The 17434-nt window shown below is 48.1% G+C and overlaps 1 protein-coding gene across 2 annotated transcripts; it reads right to left on the bottom strand.

Annotated features, from left to right (window-relative positions):
- Nucleotides 1-339: 339 nt before the first annotated feature.
- Nucleotides 340-16440, bottom strand: LOC309369217 (uncharacterized protein). 2 transcript variants are annotated; one of them, XM_081909991.1, is made up of 2 exons: nucleotides 16373-16440; nucleotides 340-2171 (listed from the first exon to the last, which is right to left on the bottom strand). In XM_081909991.1, exons 1-2 carry the CDS (start codon nucleotides 16404-16406, stop codon nucleotides 976-978), a joined length of 1230 nt encoding a protein of 409 aa, XP_081766117.1. In that variant the 5' UTR covers nucleotides 16407-16440; the 3' UTR covers nucleotides 340-975. The 2 variants fall into 2 exon arrangements, with proteins under 2 accessions (XP_081766117.1, XP_081766118.1); XM_081909992.1 differs by lacking the exon at nucleotides 16373-16440 and adding an exon at nucleotides 3201-3528.
- Between the last annotated feature and the right edge of the window lie 994 nt (nucleotides 16441-17434).

The raw sequence follows: 17434 nt of genomic DNA, 5'->3' as shown, positions 1-17434 counted from the left end.
CAATCTTCCCAGATTAATAATGCCTCCCCCCCGGCCCACAGTCCGTGTCGGGTGGAGGACGGAGAAACCCGGGGGCACCATCTCTCATAAGGTAACAGTTTCCCCTTCGCGCACCCAGGTCTCCATCACACAAGCCAGGTCGACCCCCTGCGAGGTAAAGAAATCTCGCAGAGTGGCGTTTTTGTTTTTTGTTTTTTGTGAATATTTATTAAGATTTTACAAAGTCATAAATACAAAAATGCATAAAAAAGAAAAGAGAAAAAAGAAAAAGAAAAGTACAAAATACAGAAAACGAAAAAATAGAAAAAAGAAGTTAAAAACATCCATTTTTTATAACTTTAAACTCATTAGCTTGTTTCCTTGACCTCCTCACACCTCCCCTTTTCGGTTAGCGGTAACAGCTTTCGCTTTCACTTCAGCGGAAAGGGATTGACCTCCGTTATTAAATCCCTTCCAGTCAAATTTAATGTCCAAATGCAAACCCTTTTTACTCACAATTTTCCAATCTTAATTTAGTCCGAGAAATTGGTCGTTCACGATCGCCGGACTTTGGAGCTTCGCGCAATGAAGGAAACGAGTTGATTCCACAGTACTGTCTCCAATCCCGCTCACTCTCGGAGCTCTTACTAGCGCTTACTGGGGAGCAGGGGAGTTGCTAAGAGTACCCGCTGGAACACCAGGTTCTCAGAATGCTCAATCTGAGGTATTTTTCGGGATTCTGCGACACTCTCACGATCATCCCAATCTTGAAAGTGCCAGGGCTCTTTCAGCCGAAAGAGCTTCCATCCGCCATAAATCGGGCGGCCAACTGGAAGTTCTCCTCAAATATTTTATTGGGGGGGGCAAAGACCCCCAGGCCTTTAATAGTTGGCACCTATTCCCTACACCCACAGGTCTGAGGAATGTTACAACATAAAAACACACAAAAACCCACATGTTAAAAGGGCAGTAGATGTCAATCAGCTAAAGGCCTGATTATAAAGATGCGGATTTGCCAGGCTCCAAAAGCTGTATAATCTTTTTTCCGACCTTTGTATGGATTCTTTTGTGAGAAGTGAGACTGTATTTGTGATTGAAGGTCTTTCCATATTCCACACACTGATAGGGTTTCTCCCCTGTATGAATTCTGTGATGGGAAGTGAGAGAGGAGCTATGAGTGAAGCTCTTTCCACATTCCACACACTGATAGGGTTTCACCCCTGTATGAATTATTTGATGGAAAGTGAGAGAGGAGCTCTGACTGAAGCTCTTTCCACATTCTACGCACTGATAGGGTTTCCCCCCTGTATGAATTCTTTGATGGGAAGTGAGAGAGGAGCTCTGACTGAAGCATTTTCCACATTCCACACACTGATAGGGTTTTTCCCCTGTATGAATTGTCTGATGGAAAGTGAGACTGTAGTTGTGAGTGAAGCTCTTTCCACATTCCACACACTGATAGGGTTTCTCCCCTGTATGAATTCTTTGATGGGAAGTGAGAGAGGAGCTCTGACTGAAGCTCTTTCCACATTCTATGCACTGATATGCTTTCTCCCATGTATGAATTCTGTGATGGGAAGTGAGAGAGGAGCTATGAGTGAAGCTCTTTCCACATTCCACACACTGATAGGGTTTCACCCCTGTATGAATTATTTGATGGAAAGTGAGAGAGGAGCTCTGACTGAAGCTCTTTCCACATTCTACGCACGGATAGGGTTTCTCCCCTGTATGAATTCTTTGATGGAAAGTGAGAGAGGAGCTATCAGTGAAGCTCTTTCCACATTCCACACACTGATAGGGTTTCTCCCCTGTATGAATTCTTTGATGGGAAATGAGATGGGAGCTCTGACAGAAGCTCTTTCCACATTCAACACACTGATAGGGTTTTTCCCCTGTATGAATTGTCTGATGGAAAGTGAGACTGTAGTTGTGAGTGAAGCTCTTTCCACATTCCACACACTGATAGGGTTTCTCCCCTGTATGAATTCTTTGATGGGAAATGAGATGGGAGCTATTCCTGAAGTACTTTCCACATTCCGCGCACTGATAGAGTTTCTTTCCAATGACATTTTGTTGATGGGAAGTGGAATGGGAGCTCTGACTGCAGCTTTCTCCACCCTCCAAATTTGGCTTCTCCTCTCTGGGGATTTTGTCGTGGTCACCTTTGTTCTCAATTTCCATTTCATCACAATCTGCAATGGAGACAAAAAGGGATTAGAGCCTCAGGAATAAATGGAGAAGAACTGAAGGGAGTTGGGTGTGTTTTCATTACATGTGTTGTTTGTCATTAATCAACATATTTATTATGAGATTCTGATGTGTCGTTGAATGTTACTTTGTTTGATATACAGTAGTGGTCAAAATTGCAGAAGCCTTTTAGAGAAAAGTGTATTTCAGAGGTTTGATGGCTCAAAACACTGCTTCTTTTGGAGTAATAATATAAAATTATATATCAATGGAAACATAATTTTATCAATAATGCAATTCCACAAAGTTTGTTTAATTATACCATATTCTATCAAACATTATAGCCAAATAACCAGAAAAATGAAGCACAATTTGCTTACATTGTAAAACATAATAAAATTATAGAAATAGCACAAAACATTGACTGGTCACCCAAAAAGCGATGTAAGATTGTACTATTAAGTGAACATGGCTACAGTTATGAAGAAGAGAGATTGGGGAAAACATAACCAAAGCTGCCATTTCTATATTTTGGAAAGAGGTATAAGGAGACTCAGTCACTACAAAATCAGACTTGTTAAGGCAGGGAAAGGTGCACAAAGGCAAGTGACGATGGACGAGTGGAGAGACTGTGCCTACATGACAGAAGAAAATCATCTGGGTGTATACAAGATGACATGGAGCCATGTAATGTGAAGTTGAGTGCAAGGACTGGTCTAAATGTTAGAGTTCTAAGGAAAAAGCCATTGTTATCTCTCAAACAAAGGTTGAAAAGATTAAACCCATGTTAACTGTACAGTGGAACAATGGGACAGTGTTATTTGGAGGGATGAGACCCAAATCTCCTTGCTGGGTAGTGATGGCATGAAATACGCGAGAAGAATCAGAGAAGATTTACATCCTACTTGCATTACACCGACCATGAAACACCCAGACAGTGTGATGATCTGGGGTTGTATGGCAGCAAAAGGTGTGGGCAGAACTTGTGTCATTAATGGGAATGTAAATGCCCCAAAATACATAAAACGAAATACTTGAGCCCAAACTGAAGTGTTCCGCAGGTGATCTTTTCCCAGATACCGGAGCATTTATATATTTTCAAGAGGATTCAGCTCTATGTCGTGTTGCTGCTGTGTGCAAAAGGTGCATTCAAGATAATGATATTTCACTGCCGGAATGTCCTGGGAATAGCTCAAACTTTAACACAATCGGAAATCTATGGGGCCGACTAAAGAAACTTGTTAATAAAGGCAACCCAGCAATAAAGCCCAATTAACAGAGGCCAGAATTCAGTCTTGGTTTCACATTATTAGAGCTGCAGAACTAAAAACCTCATGGGAAGGCGTTGTAAGGCCGTAATTAAAACTAAAGGTTACCAATGGTTACCAAAGGTTTCACGTTTTCACTTTATGACTGCTGTTCCAATAAATACTCCTTCATAAAAGTCATTGCATTACTTTATTCATTAAATTATCTTTCCGTTGCTATATAATTTTATCGTATTACTCCACACAAAAGTGGTGTTATGAGCCATCAAACCTCAGAAATACACTTTTCACAAAAGGTTTCCAAAATTTTGGCCACTAGTAGAAGTTGTTCATTTTAAAGTTAATGTTCTTTTTATATGGAATCAGATTAGTGTTATTTATGTTTCATGATTATATATGTGTTGGAAGCCGCCCAGAGTAGCTGGGGCAACCCAGCCAGATGGGCAGGGTAGAAATAAAAAAATTTATTATTACTACAGTGGTAGTGTCAGGGAACTGCTATCGGAGCTCCAAGTGGTGGAGGGGCTCCAGGATGCTAGGAGACCCTCGGATGCTGAGGAGGGAACCAGCAGGGGGAGAGGGAGAGTTTCAGCGGAAACAGAATCGGAGGAACGGCTCCGAGACGCTTCCAGTGAGAACAACGGGGAGAGCTCAGGACCTCCCCTTGGGACACCTACTTTGCGCAGCAAGCTGTCACATAGAGAATCTAGGCGTAGAGTATCTGTCAAAGAACTCTTATGTTGGAAGAAATTCCGGAAACGCCCACTGATGGATTCTGCCAGCGATTAAGGCAGCCATGCACCGATGGCTGAGCGGAGAGGGACAGTTTTGAAACTGATTACAAGACTCTGAGACTGTAAGCACTCACACACAAGTAGCCCCATATCTCATCACAGCAATCCGTCAGTCCCTGACGCTACTTGTGCGAAGGAAGGCATCATGAGCAACCCAACCGGAGCCGGAGGAGCGGGAGGAGCTGGAGGAGGACCAACTCTGGAGGAGAGAAACAGAGATTTGGAACGCCAGCTGGCTCTGCTAACGGCGCGGCTCAATGAAAGGAGAGCTCAGGATGCACAGGGGAAACCCACCCCCATTGCAAGGAAGGTACCGGGGTTGGTGCAGAAATTCGGGGGTGACCCAAGGAACTACCAAGCCTTTAAGACAGAGATGCAGTATGCCCTGAACCTGCAGTATGATGACTTTGCCGATGAGGAGGCGACAGTGGCTTTTGTGATTGGTCACCTCGAGGGGGGGGGCTAGAGACTGGGTTCGACCCCTGATGGCATCAAATAATGACGCCTTGAAAGACTTGAGGAAATTCTTTATCGCGATGGACTTGATGTTTTCCAGCCAGATTGAACAGGGCGTGGTACGCAGGCAGTTGATGGCGGGCAAACAGGGAAATCAATCAGTCCGAGAGTATTGGGCGCAATTTACCATGCTCATACACAAACTGGGTTGGGACCTGGCTTCGGACCCGATTCAAATGTTATTTGAAGAAGGCCTATCCCCAGCGGTGAAAGATGAACTTTCCTGCGCGCCCCGTCCCGAGTCCATGGATCAGCTGACCAAAGCGGCGCTTACGATTGGTGCGCGCCAAGAGGCGAGGGCTTTGGAGAAGCGGGAAGGGAGAGGAGAGCGTTGGAATGATTTCTGCATTCCTGAGATGCCAGAGCAATCTTCTCAGCTAGTGGAACCGATGGAAATTGGAGGCGCGCGCGCGAGGGGAACTTCAAATTTCAACGAAGGGTGGAAGAAGGAGGGAAAGGGCGCCAAAAAGTGCTTCCTCTGCCAACAGCCAGGACATTTTGCCAGGGTCTGCCCTCAAAGGAAGGCATGGCAAGGAATGGTGGGGGCTGTTGGGAGTAAGGAGGAGGGGGCGAAGGAGCAGGTAAAAGCCAATGCCTGGCTGCCAGCGACAGGGCACAGCAGCCAGGCCAAGTAGCGGTGAATGTGCCCAAGCCTGAACCCCCCCCCCCGAGCATCCCTCGCCATAGAGGTGGTGCTAGAGCTACCCAACGGTCATCCACTCACTATCAAAGCCTTGTTAGACTCAGGCAGCTCTTGCAATTTCATGAGTAAGGAATTTGCATCAGAGCACCAGATACAGACGCTGCCCTTAAGTCGTCCTTTGCAGGTTACGATTGATGGGAGGGAACTGCTGGGGGGAGAAGTAACCCAACAGATGGTGCCTATGACAATGAGGGTGGCAAAGCACGTGGAAGTCATTGCATTTCATGTAGCCACACTAGCGGGACCTTCCATCATCTTGGGAATGAGCTGGCTGGCGCTACATGACCCGCTAGTGGGATGGCACCAGCGGACGGTCTCTTTCGGGTCAGCTCATTGCTTGGAGCACTGCAAGGGAAGAGGAAACCCTGGGTTGGCCATGGCAAGTTTGGCAGGGATGGAGGTGGGGGAAAAGGGAGAAATACCACGGCAATACGCCGACCTGAGTGACGTCTTCAGTGAGAAGGAAGCAGATAGACTACCCCCTCATAGACCCTTTGACTGTCAAATCAACCTACTCCCGGGAGCCCAGCTACCAGTGGGCAAACTGTACGCCATGTCGGACAGAGAGCTGCAGGAGTTAAGGGAATTCATAGACAAAAACCTAAAGAGAGGTTTCATAAGGGAGTCGAGAGCGGTGGGGGGCAGTCCAGTGTTTTTTGTGGACAAAAAAGACACTAATAAGCCCAGGCTTTTAGTGGACTTCAGGGCCGTCAACTCACGTGTCGGAACCAGTAGCCTTTCCCATGCCCAGAATTGACGACATTTTGACCAGGGTTAGGAAGGGAAATTTTTTTACCAAGCTGGACCTAAGGGGGGCGTATGACCTGATACGAATGAGAGAAGGGGACGAATGGAAAACCACCATGTTCACCCCACTGGGGGCCTTCGAGTATCTCGTTATGCCCTTTGGATTACAAGGGGGCTCAGCATGCTTTCAATCCTTCATGCACCACGTTCTAGGACCCTTGCTGTACAAGAACTGTGTAGCCTTCTTAGACGACGTGCTGGTCTACTCAGAGGACGAGGAGCAGCATGTCAGAGATGTCCGGGAAGTACTAAGCCGGTTACAAGCAAACCAGCTATGGGTCAAACTAGAGAAGTGCCAGTTCCATACTAGAGAGGTGGAATTCCTGGGGTACCGTTTGTCAGACCAGGGATTAGCAATGGATCCGAGTAAAGTACAGGCGGTACTGGAATGGAAGACACCTTGAACCAGGAAGGACGTGCAGAGATTCCTGGGGTTTGGAAATTTCTATCGGAAGTTCATCAAAAACTCTGCCCATTTAACGGCACCCATCACCCATTGCCTCAGCAGTAAGAAGAAATTTGTGTGGACGGAAGAGGCGCAGCAAGCGTTTGACCGCCTAACGAAGGCGTTCTCTTTGGAAGAACAGCTCTTGCACGTGGATCTGCAGAAACCAATGAGGATGGAGACCGATGCATCAGACCGAGCGGTAGGGGCGGTGCTGCTCCAGCCGGGAAAGGATCCCTCAGACTGGAGGCCGTGCGCCTTCTTCTCACGGAAGTTGAATAAGTCCGAAAGGAATTACACGGTATACGACAGGGAACTGCTGGCCATTTATGAAGCATTTCGACGCTGGCGACATCTACTAATAGGAGCGCAACACAAGGTCCAGGTGTGCACTGACCACAAGAACCTGGAGTATTGGAGAACGGCCAGGGTATTAAACCAGAGACAAGTGCGATGGGCACAGGAGTTTTCCAAGTTCCATTTTGAGATTCGCTACGTACCGGGGGAAGAAAACGTAAGGGCGGACGCTCTCTCCCGGAAACCAGAATATTTGGAGGGGGAGGGAGTGCCGGAAGAAAGACATGTGATACCCGAATACCACTGGGTATGTGGGGCAGCATTGGTGGGACAACGAGAACTGGTAGAGGGGTCTGAGAGTGATGAATAGGTGCCCTAATAGAAATATGGGATAGGTACCAAAATATTTTGGAACCAAATGTACCTCATTGGTTATCCCCACTGGAGGTCATGAGTGTCAAAAAGACAAATATGAGAGAGGACTGGATGACTTATGCAGACATTGTAATTAAAGAAGGGGGGAAATGGAAATTGAAGCCATATGAACAAGTTAAAAAATATGTTTATGATTGGTTGCACTACTTCCAAACAAATGAAATGTTTAAAAAAGATTGTAAAGAGAGGAGATATATTGAAGGAGAGTCTAGATTTCAGAAAGAGATAATAAACAATGACTATAAGGTATTGTCAAAAATGTACAAAATGCTATTGGAATGGCAAACAAAAGACGAAGAAGTTAAATCGGTTATGATACATTGGGCCAGGGACTTTGGTTATAATATACAACTAGCAGATTGGGAGAAGGTATGTGTGATGGGACGATGAGCTGCTTGTGCGTAAAATGCAAGTCCCTCAGAGTTTGATCAGGCTTTCAAACCTCTGCCTGTGACGGAGCCCCTCCAGCATGGCTGCGTCAATCACTAGTAGAATCCGAAAGTGGCTGCTTTCGGAAACGTTTCCAACATAAAAGCTCCTTAACGGAAACACGTCGTCTGGCCTCTCGGCGTGACAGTTTCCGTCGAGGTGTGGGTGTCCCTATAGGAGGTCCTGAGACCTCCCCACTGGTTTCGCTTGAAGCGTCTCTGAGCCATCCCTCCGACTCACTTTCCCTTGGAATTCTTGCTCGCCCTCTACTGGTTCCCTCTTCCGCTGCTACTGCTCTCTCACCCTCAGTGAGCCTTTGCGCCTCCGGCGCTTTAGATGTCAGTTCCCTGACATCCACCTCCCCTCCAGGGCCCCCTTCACCCCCTCCCGTCTCCTCTCCTACTGGCGGTGAGGAGGTAAAACCCTTGAAAGAACCTCCCTCATCTTCCGACGTCGCGAACACTTCCTTCCACTTGTTGCTGTTCCTACTCTCTAGGTACTCTTCGTCATCAGAGTCCACTCCCTCTTCCAACTCCGACTCCGCGAACCCTTCCATTTCCTCTTCCTCATCGGTGGTGCCGAAATACTCCCTCCTAAACCTTGCTATCGGCTGAGGTTTCCTCGGGAACCTTTGATGGAACGTTTCTGTTAAAACCTCGTCATTGACTTCCTGCGCACTTACCCAGGTGTTTTCTGACTCCGGTTCCCCTTCCCACGCCACTAAATACTCCACCTGATTTCCCTTCCACCTGGAATCGAGGATTTCCGCTACATGGTTGCGGCGTTCCCTCTCTTCCAAGGCTGGTCCCCTGACGTGCTCCCCTTCACCTCCTCCCCTGTATGGTGACAGTAACGACCTGTGGAACACTGGGTGCAATTTCATGTGATTGGGTAATCGGAGTTTGAAAGCTACCGGGTTGACCTGCTGAATCACCTCAAAGGGTCCCAATCTTCTGGGCCTCAGTTTCTTACAACCCCCTTTGAACGGCAACCCTTGGGTTGACAACCACACTTGATCCCCCACCCTTATGGTTTCACCTTCCCTTCTGTTCTTGTCTGCCTGCTTCTTATATTGTGCCTTAGCCCTTTCTAAGTTGAGCTGGAGCTGCTGATGGATGGCTTCCATCTCTTCTACAAAATGTTCAGCCGCTGGGACGCTCCATCTCTCCCCTCCTTCCCCTGGAAATGCCCTGGGGTGACACCCGTAATTAGCCAAAAAGGGACTCATCCCTGTGGACACATTCTCCGCATTATTGTAGGCAAATTCTGCCAACGCCAACTTTTCGACCCAATCGTTCTCTCTGTCATTGACATAACACCTAAGATATTGTTGAAGAATGCCATTTGCCCTTTCCGCCTGCCCGTTGGTTTCAGGGTGCCGGGCAGTTGAAAAATTGACTTCCACGTGTAACAAGCTCATGAGCTTCCTCCAGAACCTGGAAGTAAATTGTTTGCCTCGATCTGAGATCACCCTCGAGGGAGCCCCGTGCAACCTAAAGATATGTTCCACAAACAACTTCGCCGTTTCTTCCGCTGTGACTGCATGTGAGCATGCTACAAAGTGGCACATCTTAGTTAACAGGTCTACTACTACCATGATGGCTGTTTTCCCCTTGGACCTTGGCAGATCCGTCATAAAATCTATTGATATCGCTTCCCAAGGCCGTTCTGGTGTGGGTAAAGGTTCTAATAACCCTGCCGGCGCCCTTCTTTCCCCTTTGGCTCGCTGACATTGGTCACACCCTCTTACATACTCCCTTACATCTTCCCTCACCTTAGGCCACCAAAATTCCCTGGTAACCAACCACATGGTCTTGTGTTGCCCAAAATGTCCCGCCGTGGGGCTATCATGCAACTGCTTGAGTACTCTCCCCCTCAATTCACCTTCGGGTATATACAGTGCCCCTTTGTAATACAATGCCCCATTTCTTTCCTCAAAACCTCCGGGGCTCTCGCCCTCCCCCCTGAGACCTCTGAGCTTATCCTGGGCATATTCATCATTTTCCGTTTCCTCCACCAGTTCTCGTTGCCCCACCATCGCCGCCCCACACACCCAGCGGTCCTCCGGGATGACATGTCTCTCTTCGATCACCTTCCCCTCCTTGCAGTGTTCTAGGCAATGCGCTGACCCAAAGGAGACCACCCTCTGATGCCAGCCCACTAGCGGATCGTGTAGCGCCAGCCAGCTCATCCCCAAAATGATGGGCGCTCCTCCCAGGATGGCCACATTAAACGCTATCTGTTCGGTGTGCCTTGCCACTCTCATTATCATCGGGACAGTCTGTTGGCTAACTTCTCCCCCCAACAGCTCTCTGCCGTCAATCGTAGTCACCTGCAAGGGGTTACTTAAAGGGATAGTCTGTATCTGGTGCTCAGCTGCAAACTCCTTACTCATGAAATTACAGGAGCTGCCTGAATCCAAAAGCGCCTTGACCTTTAGTGGGTGTCCGTTTGGCAGTTCTAGTAACACCTCTATCACTAAAGCGGGTCTGGGGGGTTCTGGCATGGGCACTTTCATTGCTCTTTGGCCTGGCTGCTGTGCCCCAACGGTGGCAGCCAGGCGTTGGCTTTTACTTGCTCCTTGCCTTCCTCTTCCTTTCCCCCAACAGCTCCTGCCATCCCTTGCCATTCCTTTCTTTGTGGGCAAACTCTGGCAAAGTGCCCTGGCTGTTGGCAGAGATAACATCTCTTGGCGCTCTTTCCCTCCTTTTTCCGCCCTTCACTGGGATTTGAAACTGCGCGCGCCCGCGCTGTTCCAACTTCCATCGGCTCTGCCGGCGGGAAAGGTGGCTCTGGAATGTCTGGAATGCGGAACTCCCTCCAACGGTCTCCTTTCCCTTCCCGCTTTTCCATAGCCCTCGCCTCCTGGCACGCTCCTATGGCCAGCGCAGATTTGGTTAACTGGTCCATAGACTCCGCCCTGGGGCCCCGGGAAAGCTCATCTTTGACGGTTGAAGAAAGCCCCTCTTCGAAAAGCATTTGGATGGGCTCCGCCGATAGGTCCCACCCCAATTTGTGAATCAACATGGTAAATTCAGTCCAGTACTCACGGACAGATCTGCTTCCTTGCTGGCAAGCCATTAACTGCCTTCGCACCACCCCCTGCTCAATATCGCTGGAAAACATCAGGTCCATGGCACGAAAAAACTTCCTCGTGTCCTTTAAGATCTCATTATTCGCTGCCATCAGGGGTCTAACCCAATCTTTCGCCCCGGATTCGAGATGGCCAATCACATACGCCACTCGCGATTCCTCATCGGGGAAGTCATCAAACTGCAAGTTTAGAGCGTATTGCATCTCTGTTCTAAAGGCATGATAGTTCCTGGGATCCCCCCCGAATTTCTGCACCAATCCTGGCACCTTTCTGGCGAGCGGGGTGGTTTTCTCCTTTCCCTTTTCTGCATCCTGAGCCCTCCTCTCCTCAAGCCTCGCCGTTTGCAGCGCCAACTGGATCTCCAACGCCCTGTACCTTTCTTCCAGGCTTGGACCTCCTCCAGCTGCTCCTGCTTCCCCGGTTCCGGCTGGATTGCTCATGATGCTTCTCCCTGCACAAGCTGGCTTTCGGAGACTTTCGGATTGCTGTGATGGGACGATGAGCTGCTTGTGCGTAAAATGCAAGTCCCTCAGAGTTTGATCAGGCTTTCAAACCTCTGCCTGTGACGGAGCCCCTCCAGCATGGCTGCGTCAATCACTAGTAGAATCCGAAAGTGGCTGCTTTCGGAAACGTTTCCAACATAAAAGCTCCTTAACGGAAACACGTCGTCTGGCCTCTCGGCGTGACAGTTTCTGTCGAGGTGTGGGTGTCCCTATAGGAGGTCCTGAGACCTCCCCACTGGTTTCGCTTGAAGCGTCTCTGAGCCATCCCTCCGACTCACTTTCCCTTGGAATTCTTGCTCGCCCTCTACTGGTTCCCTCTTCCGCTGCTACTGCTCTCTCACCCTCAGTGAGCCTTTGCGCCTCCGGCGCTTTAGATGTCAGTTCCCTGACAGTATGGAACGAAAATATGAAATTCACTGCATGTATGATGATAAAGGAAAACATTATGAAAATGGTATATAGATGGTACATCACTCCCGTTAAACTAGCAAAAATGTATAAGACATGTAACAAATGTTGGAAATGTAAGGAAAGGGAAGGGTCATTTTACCATATGTGGTGGGAGTGTAAGAAAGTGAAAGGCTTCTGGGAAATGATATATAATGAGTTGAAAAAGATGTTTAAAAATACGTTTGTGAAGAAACCAGAAGCCTTTTTGTTAGGAATTACAGGAAGAGAAATTAAAAGAAGGGATTATAAACTTTTTCAATATGCAGTGACTGCGGCAAGAATTTTAATGGCTCAAAAATGGAAACAAGAAGAATTACCAACATTGGAAGAATGGAGACGGAAATTGATAGACTTTGCTGAATTAGATAAACTGACAGGAAAAATCAGATATCAAAAAGATCACAAGTTCACTCAGGACTGGAGAAAGTTTACGATTTATCTGGAAAATATTTGTGATGAACAGACAACGCTAGTTGGATTTAAAGAGGCTTTGTGAGGAGAAAGGGTATTGTAAGAGGGAAAAGAGCTGTAAATATTTATAAACTGGCAATACAACTATAAAGGAAATGTGAACTAAATTCAAAATTATGAGGATTGTGGAGGGAGCAGGGGGAAGTCTAAAAGAATTTTGTATTATATTGGATATGAATGTGTTTATATAAATTTGTAAAAGAAAAATCTCTTTAAAAAATTAATAATAATAAAAAGAGAGAGTGATGAATACGCCCAAAATAAGCTCAGAGAGCTCCGGAGAGCAGGGGAGAACCCCGGGGGGGTTGAGGAGAGAAACGGGGCACTGTACTACAAGGGGGCTTTGTACATACCAGAGGGGGAATTGAGGAGTAGGGTACTCAAACAACTGCACGACAGTCCTACCACTGGGCACTTTGGGCAACACAAGACGATGTTGTTAGTCACCAGGCACTTCTGGTGGCCAAAGGTGAGGGAAGATGTACGAGAATATATAAGGAGGTGTGACCGTTGCCAGAGAGCCAAAGGGGAGAGAGCGGCACCGGCGGGCTTGCTGGAACCATTACCCACACCAGAACGGCCATGGCAGGCAGTGTCCATCGATTTTATGACGGATTTGCCCAAATCCAAGGGGAAAACGGCGGTCATGGTAGTAGTGGACTTGTTAACCAAGATGTGCCACTTTATAGCTTGCTCACATTCAGTAACGGCGGAAGAAACCGCCAGGTTGTTTGTAAAACACATTTTTAGGTTGCATTGCGCCCCTTTGAGGGTAGACTCTGACAGAGGAAAACCATTTACATCCCGGTTCTGGAGGAAGCTCATGAGCCTACTGCATGTGGAGGTCAATTTCTCGACCGCCAGGCACCCAGAAACCAATGGGCAGGCGGAAAGGGCAAATAGTATTTTGCAACAATATCTGAGGTGTTATGTAAATGACCGAGAGAATGACTGGGTAGAGAAATTAGCCCTGGCCGAGTTCGCCTACAATAATGCAGAAAATGTGTCCACGGGCATGAGTCCATTCATGGCCAATTATGGGTGTAACCCTAGGGCCTTTCCAGGGGAAGGGGAGGACAGATGGAGCGTACCGGCGGCGGAACATTTTGTGAAAGAAATGGAAGCAATACATCAACAGCTGAAATTGAATTTAGATAGAGCTAAGGAAGAATACAAGAGGCAGGCAGATAGGAGCAGAAGGGAAGGAGAGACTATAAGGGTGGGGGACCGGGTGTGGTTGTCAACACAAGGGTTACCATTCAAGGGAGGTTGCAAGAAATTAAGGCCAAGGCAACTGGGACCCTTCGAAGTTACACAACAGGTCAATCTGGTGGCCTTTAGGCTCAGGCTGCCAGACAACATGAAACTACATCCGGTATTTCATAGGTCATTACTGTCATCACACAGGGAAGGGCGGGAATTTCGGGGAAGAGAAGGTGAAGTTCCCGCGGCACCACAAGTAGAAGAGAGGGAACGAAGCAGTCATGTAGCAGAAATACTCGACTCTCGGTGGAAGGGTAAACAGGTGGAGTACTTAGTGGCATGGGAAGGGGAACCGGAGTCCGATAATGCTTGGGTACCCGCAGAAACCGTCCGGGATGAGTTTATTGTAGGAGAGTTTCACCGCCGGTTCCCAAGGAGGCCCCAGCCCGTAGCTAGGTTCTGGGAGGAGCAATTCGGCACCACCGACGAGGAAGAGGTGTTTGAGGGGTTCCCAGAATCAGGACAGGAAGAGGAAGAAGAATCAGATGGGGAAGATTATTCGGGAAGAAGGGATAGTAGTAGGTGGAGAGCAGTTTTCGAGTCATCCGAAGATGGGGGAGATTCTTTCCGGGGGTTCCCAGCTTCACCACCCAGAGAAAGGGGGAGAAGGGGGGTGAGGGGGGTCCTGGAGGGGAGGTGGATGTCAGGGAACTGCCATCGGAGCTCCAAGTGGTGGAGGGGCTCCAGGATGCTAGGAGACCCTCGGATGCTGAGGAGGGAACCAGCAGGGGGAGATGGAGAGTTTCAGCGGAAACAGAATCGGAGGAACAGCTCCAAGACGCTTCCAGTGAGAACAGCGGGGAGAGCTCAGGACCTCCCCTTGGGACGCCTACTTTGCGCAGCAAGCTGTCACGTAGAGAATCTAGGCATAGAGTATCTGTCAAAGAACTCTTATGTTGGAAGAAATTCCGGAAACGCCCACTGACGGATTCTGCCAGCGATTAAGGCAGCCATGCACCGATGGCTGCGCGGAGAGGGACAGTTTTGAAACTGATTACAAGACTCTGAGAGTGTAAGCGATCACACACAAGTAGCCCCATATCTCATCACAGGTAGTAATAATAATTTAAGAACAGTCCTGTTCCAGAAAAGATTAAGTTTGTAAACCGAGGTACCACTGTATCATCATCATCATCATCACTGCTACTACTACCTTAGATTCCATAAGCCTAGCTCTTCTCTGGGATGGATTTTGTTTGGCCCAGTCATGGCATCCCCTCCATCTCCAATGTCAGTCCTTCTTATGGCTTGGTCTCTCCCACAAACGTGAGAGGACTCTGGCTGTTAATAATTTCAGATTTATTGCTAAAACAGCAAACTTGGACGTAGCTCCTCTGCTCATCGTCCTCCCCAGAAGATGGAGTTGCCCAGACTGAGCTCCTCCCCCTACCCCAGCACGGAAGCCCCCACCTTCTCTTCCAGTATCTTTAAATTTGGCAGAGAATGCTTCCTGCATTCCAGCGTCTGACTCACTCCTGTAGCTCTCACACAGCTGTCTGTCACTCTCTCTTTTTCTTCTCCCCTTTGTTCAGAGCTCAGATTGCAATTGCTCTCCCCCTCCTCTCTGCCTTCCGCTGCTAACTCTCCTCTCCCTAGGCCTGCTTCTTCTCTGGCTGGCAGCACCTGAGCTTCGCTGCCAGTCCTCTCTTTGGTCAACCCAAGACTGACAGGAGCAAAAACAAAAACCTGAAGCTACTCAGCTTCCCTAACAATTCTGAAGCTGACATTTAAGTGTTAGTTTCTGTTTCCCTCACTGAGCAGCAGCTGCAAGTCATGGGACTATGTTTCCATTCCACAGTCAAGTTACTGTTGGGTTCCCACAGGAAAGGGAGACTGGATGTGACGTTCACTGGTTTCCTGTTTCTTTGTTCTGTCGTTTCGTTGAGAGTTGCTCTCTGCTTCTCACAGAGACAAGATGTATATTTGTATGCTCTCAGCATAGTTTAGGAATAAAGCTTTTTGCAATGTAGCACCATACCTGCTTCATCCTTTCGTTTGCGGACTCTGGGATTTTACTCTGCTGGGCTCAAGGCAAGATGAGCCGTATCAGCTCAAGGGCCAGAGCTGAACAATAAAAACTACCATTAAGATGGCCTCTGAAGTTCAGACCAGCCCAATCTGTTGGGATGCGTCCAAGGGAAACAGGGGCATTTGGCAAGCTCCCAGCTGGCTCCAGCCCACCGGCCGGTAACCGGGCAAACTCCGGTCCTCGGAACAGCATCAAACAGTGACCCGCAGCTTCAGAACTCTTCAGAAGCTGGAGCACCCTCTAATCAGCAGAGTAATTAACTCTTCATGACAGAAGGGTGGACACAGGCATATGTAAAGCATATTTACAAGCAGTTTATTCAGCATAGATCAAGACAAAGAAAAACATGTCTGCTCTCCTTCATGTCTAAGAGCAGGAAGCATGAGGCAAAAGCTATACAAAAACTGAAGTTCCCAGCAAGCTGTGCTGGAATGTAAACAGATATGTGACATACAATAGCTCCACACATCTGTTTAGGTGGAACGGAACATCAATATCCTAACACAATCATGGTAGAAAAAGGAATAATTTGAGGAAGATTGTTCAAAGAAAAAACTGTAAGTTACTCTTTATTGTGGGGGTGTTAGGTTCCCAGGTGATATAGGGGCCACGGTTGAGCTCCGTGAAAATATATGAGGTTGGTCCCATAGAGGTATGTTTTGAATTTCAAGGTAGCTATAACGTTCCCACAGGGAGCCTTACCAAGAGAGGCCACGATCCCACGATTCTCCTCCATGACGTCCTTATGCAGAGCTCTCTGGTCAGGATCCAGCGACATCTTCAAAGCACACTGGACCCTAAAAGAAAAAGGGAAATGTCCTCCTCTGAGACAGCAGAAATATGATCTGCTCCACAATGCTCTGTTGTTTCCTTCCTGTACATTGTGGTGTTGTTTTAATACGATTGCTTTGCTGCACATTTTAATTATGGATGCTTATTTTAATCTGCATTTTAATTATGGGTATTCGTTTCTGCGCAAATAGGTGGTACTCCACCTTGTGTTATTCAAGTCATTCTGCCTAGGCAAGTATTCCAGTTTCCCCAATGGAAGGATCCACTTTATTATCTCCTTGTGAGCCGTTCTGGGAAGGTTCCCTCCCAATGCCCTAGAGTCAAATCCAAGGGGGTCATGGGGGCATGGAGAGGGGGAGGAATGTGGAGCAAGCCCCATTTTGCAGTAGATGGGGCTGGTTAGGTGAATCCAGGCCACTATTTGTTCTCATTTGTCCACTGCTTAGAAACCAATTTTTGCATTCAGTTATCAATCTAGAAATAAAATAAGCCTCTTTTGGTCTTGGATGATCTAGCAGAGATTCCTGCAATGCACAGGGTCTCCTGGGTCTGGGAGACAAGCAGAGAGGGTGGCTTCTGGCAGAAGGAGTGGGAGCCACCGGTGGCTCCTCCTTCTCCTGACTCACCTCAGCCTCTCGACCTTCCTCTCCCACTCGCCTCCTTCCTCTTCTGCCTCTGATTCTGCACTGCATTCTGCCACAGAGTCTCCCAGCTCACTAAGCCCTGTAACCCCTTCAGCTTCTGACACCTCCTCTTCCCAGGCTTCTCCCTCTTCCCCCTCTGACCACCCATCCTTTTTCTACCTCCACTTCTTGGGCTCTGAGCCGTCTTCCCTTCCTGGTTCCCCAGCTGCTTCCTCCCACAATTCCTGTGCCCAACCAGTCCATGACATTGCTCCATCCCTCAGCCTCAGTCCCCACAAGGCAGCTTCCCCTGACCTGATCTGGTTCCACAGTCGCTGCTTCCCTTCTG

Source organism: Podarcis melisellensis (genome assembly GCF_964234715.1).
Source record: "Podarcis melisellensis genome assembly, chromosome: 4".
Classification (NCBI taxonomy): domain Eukaryota; kingdom Metazoa; phylum Chordata; class Lepidosauria; order Squamata; family Lacertidae; genus Podarcis; species Podarcis melisellensis.
The sequence above is the reverse complement of the archived record's forward strand: the minus strand, read 5'-3'. Positions and strand labels throughout refer to the sequence as shown.

Bases quoted from the DNA above. Each gene is read 5' to 3' on its own strand.
- LOC309369217 (XM_081909991.1), bottom strand. From the start codon at position 16,406: ATGGAGGAGAATCGTGGGATCGTGGCCTCTCTTG. The intron at 2,172-16,372 runs GTAAGGCTCCCT...TCTCCATTGCAG, and splicing joins TGGGATCGTGGCCTCTCTTG to ATTGTGATGAAATGGAAATT.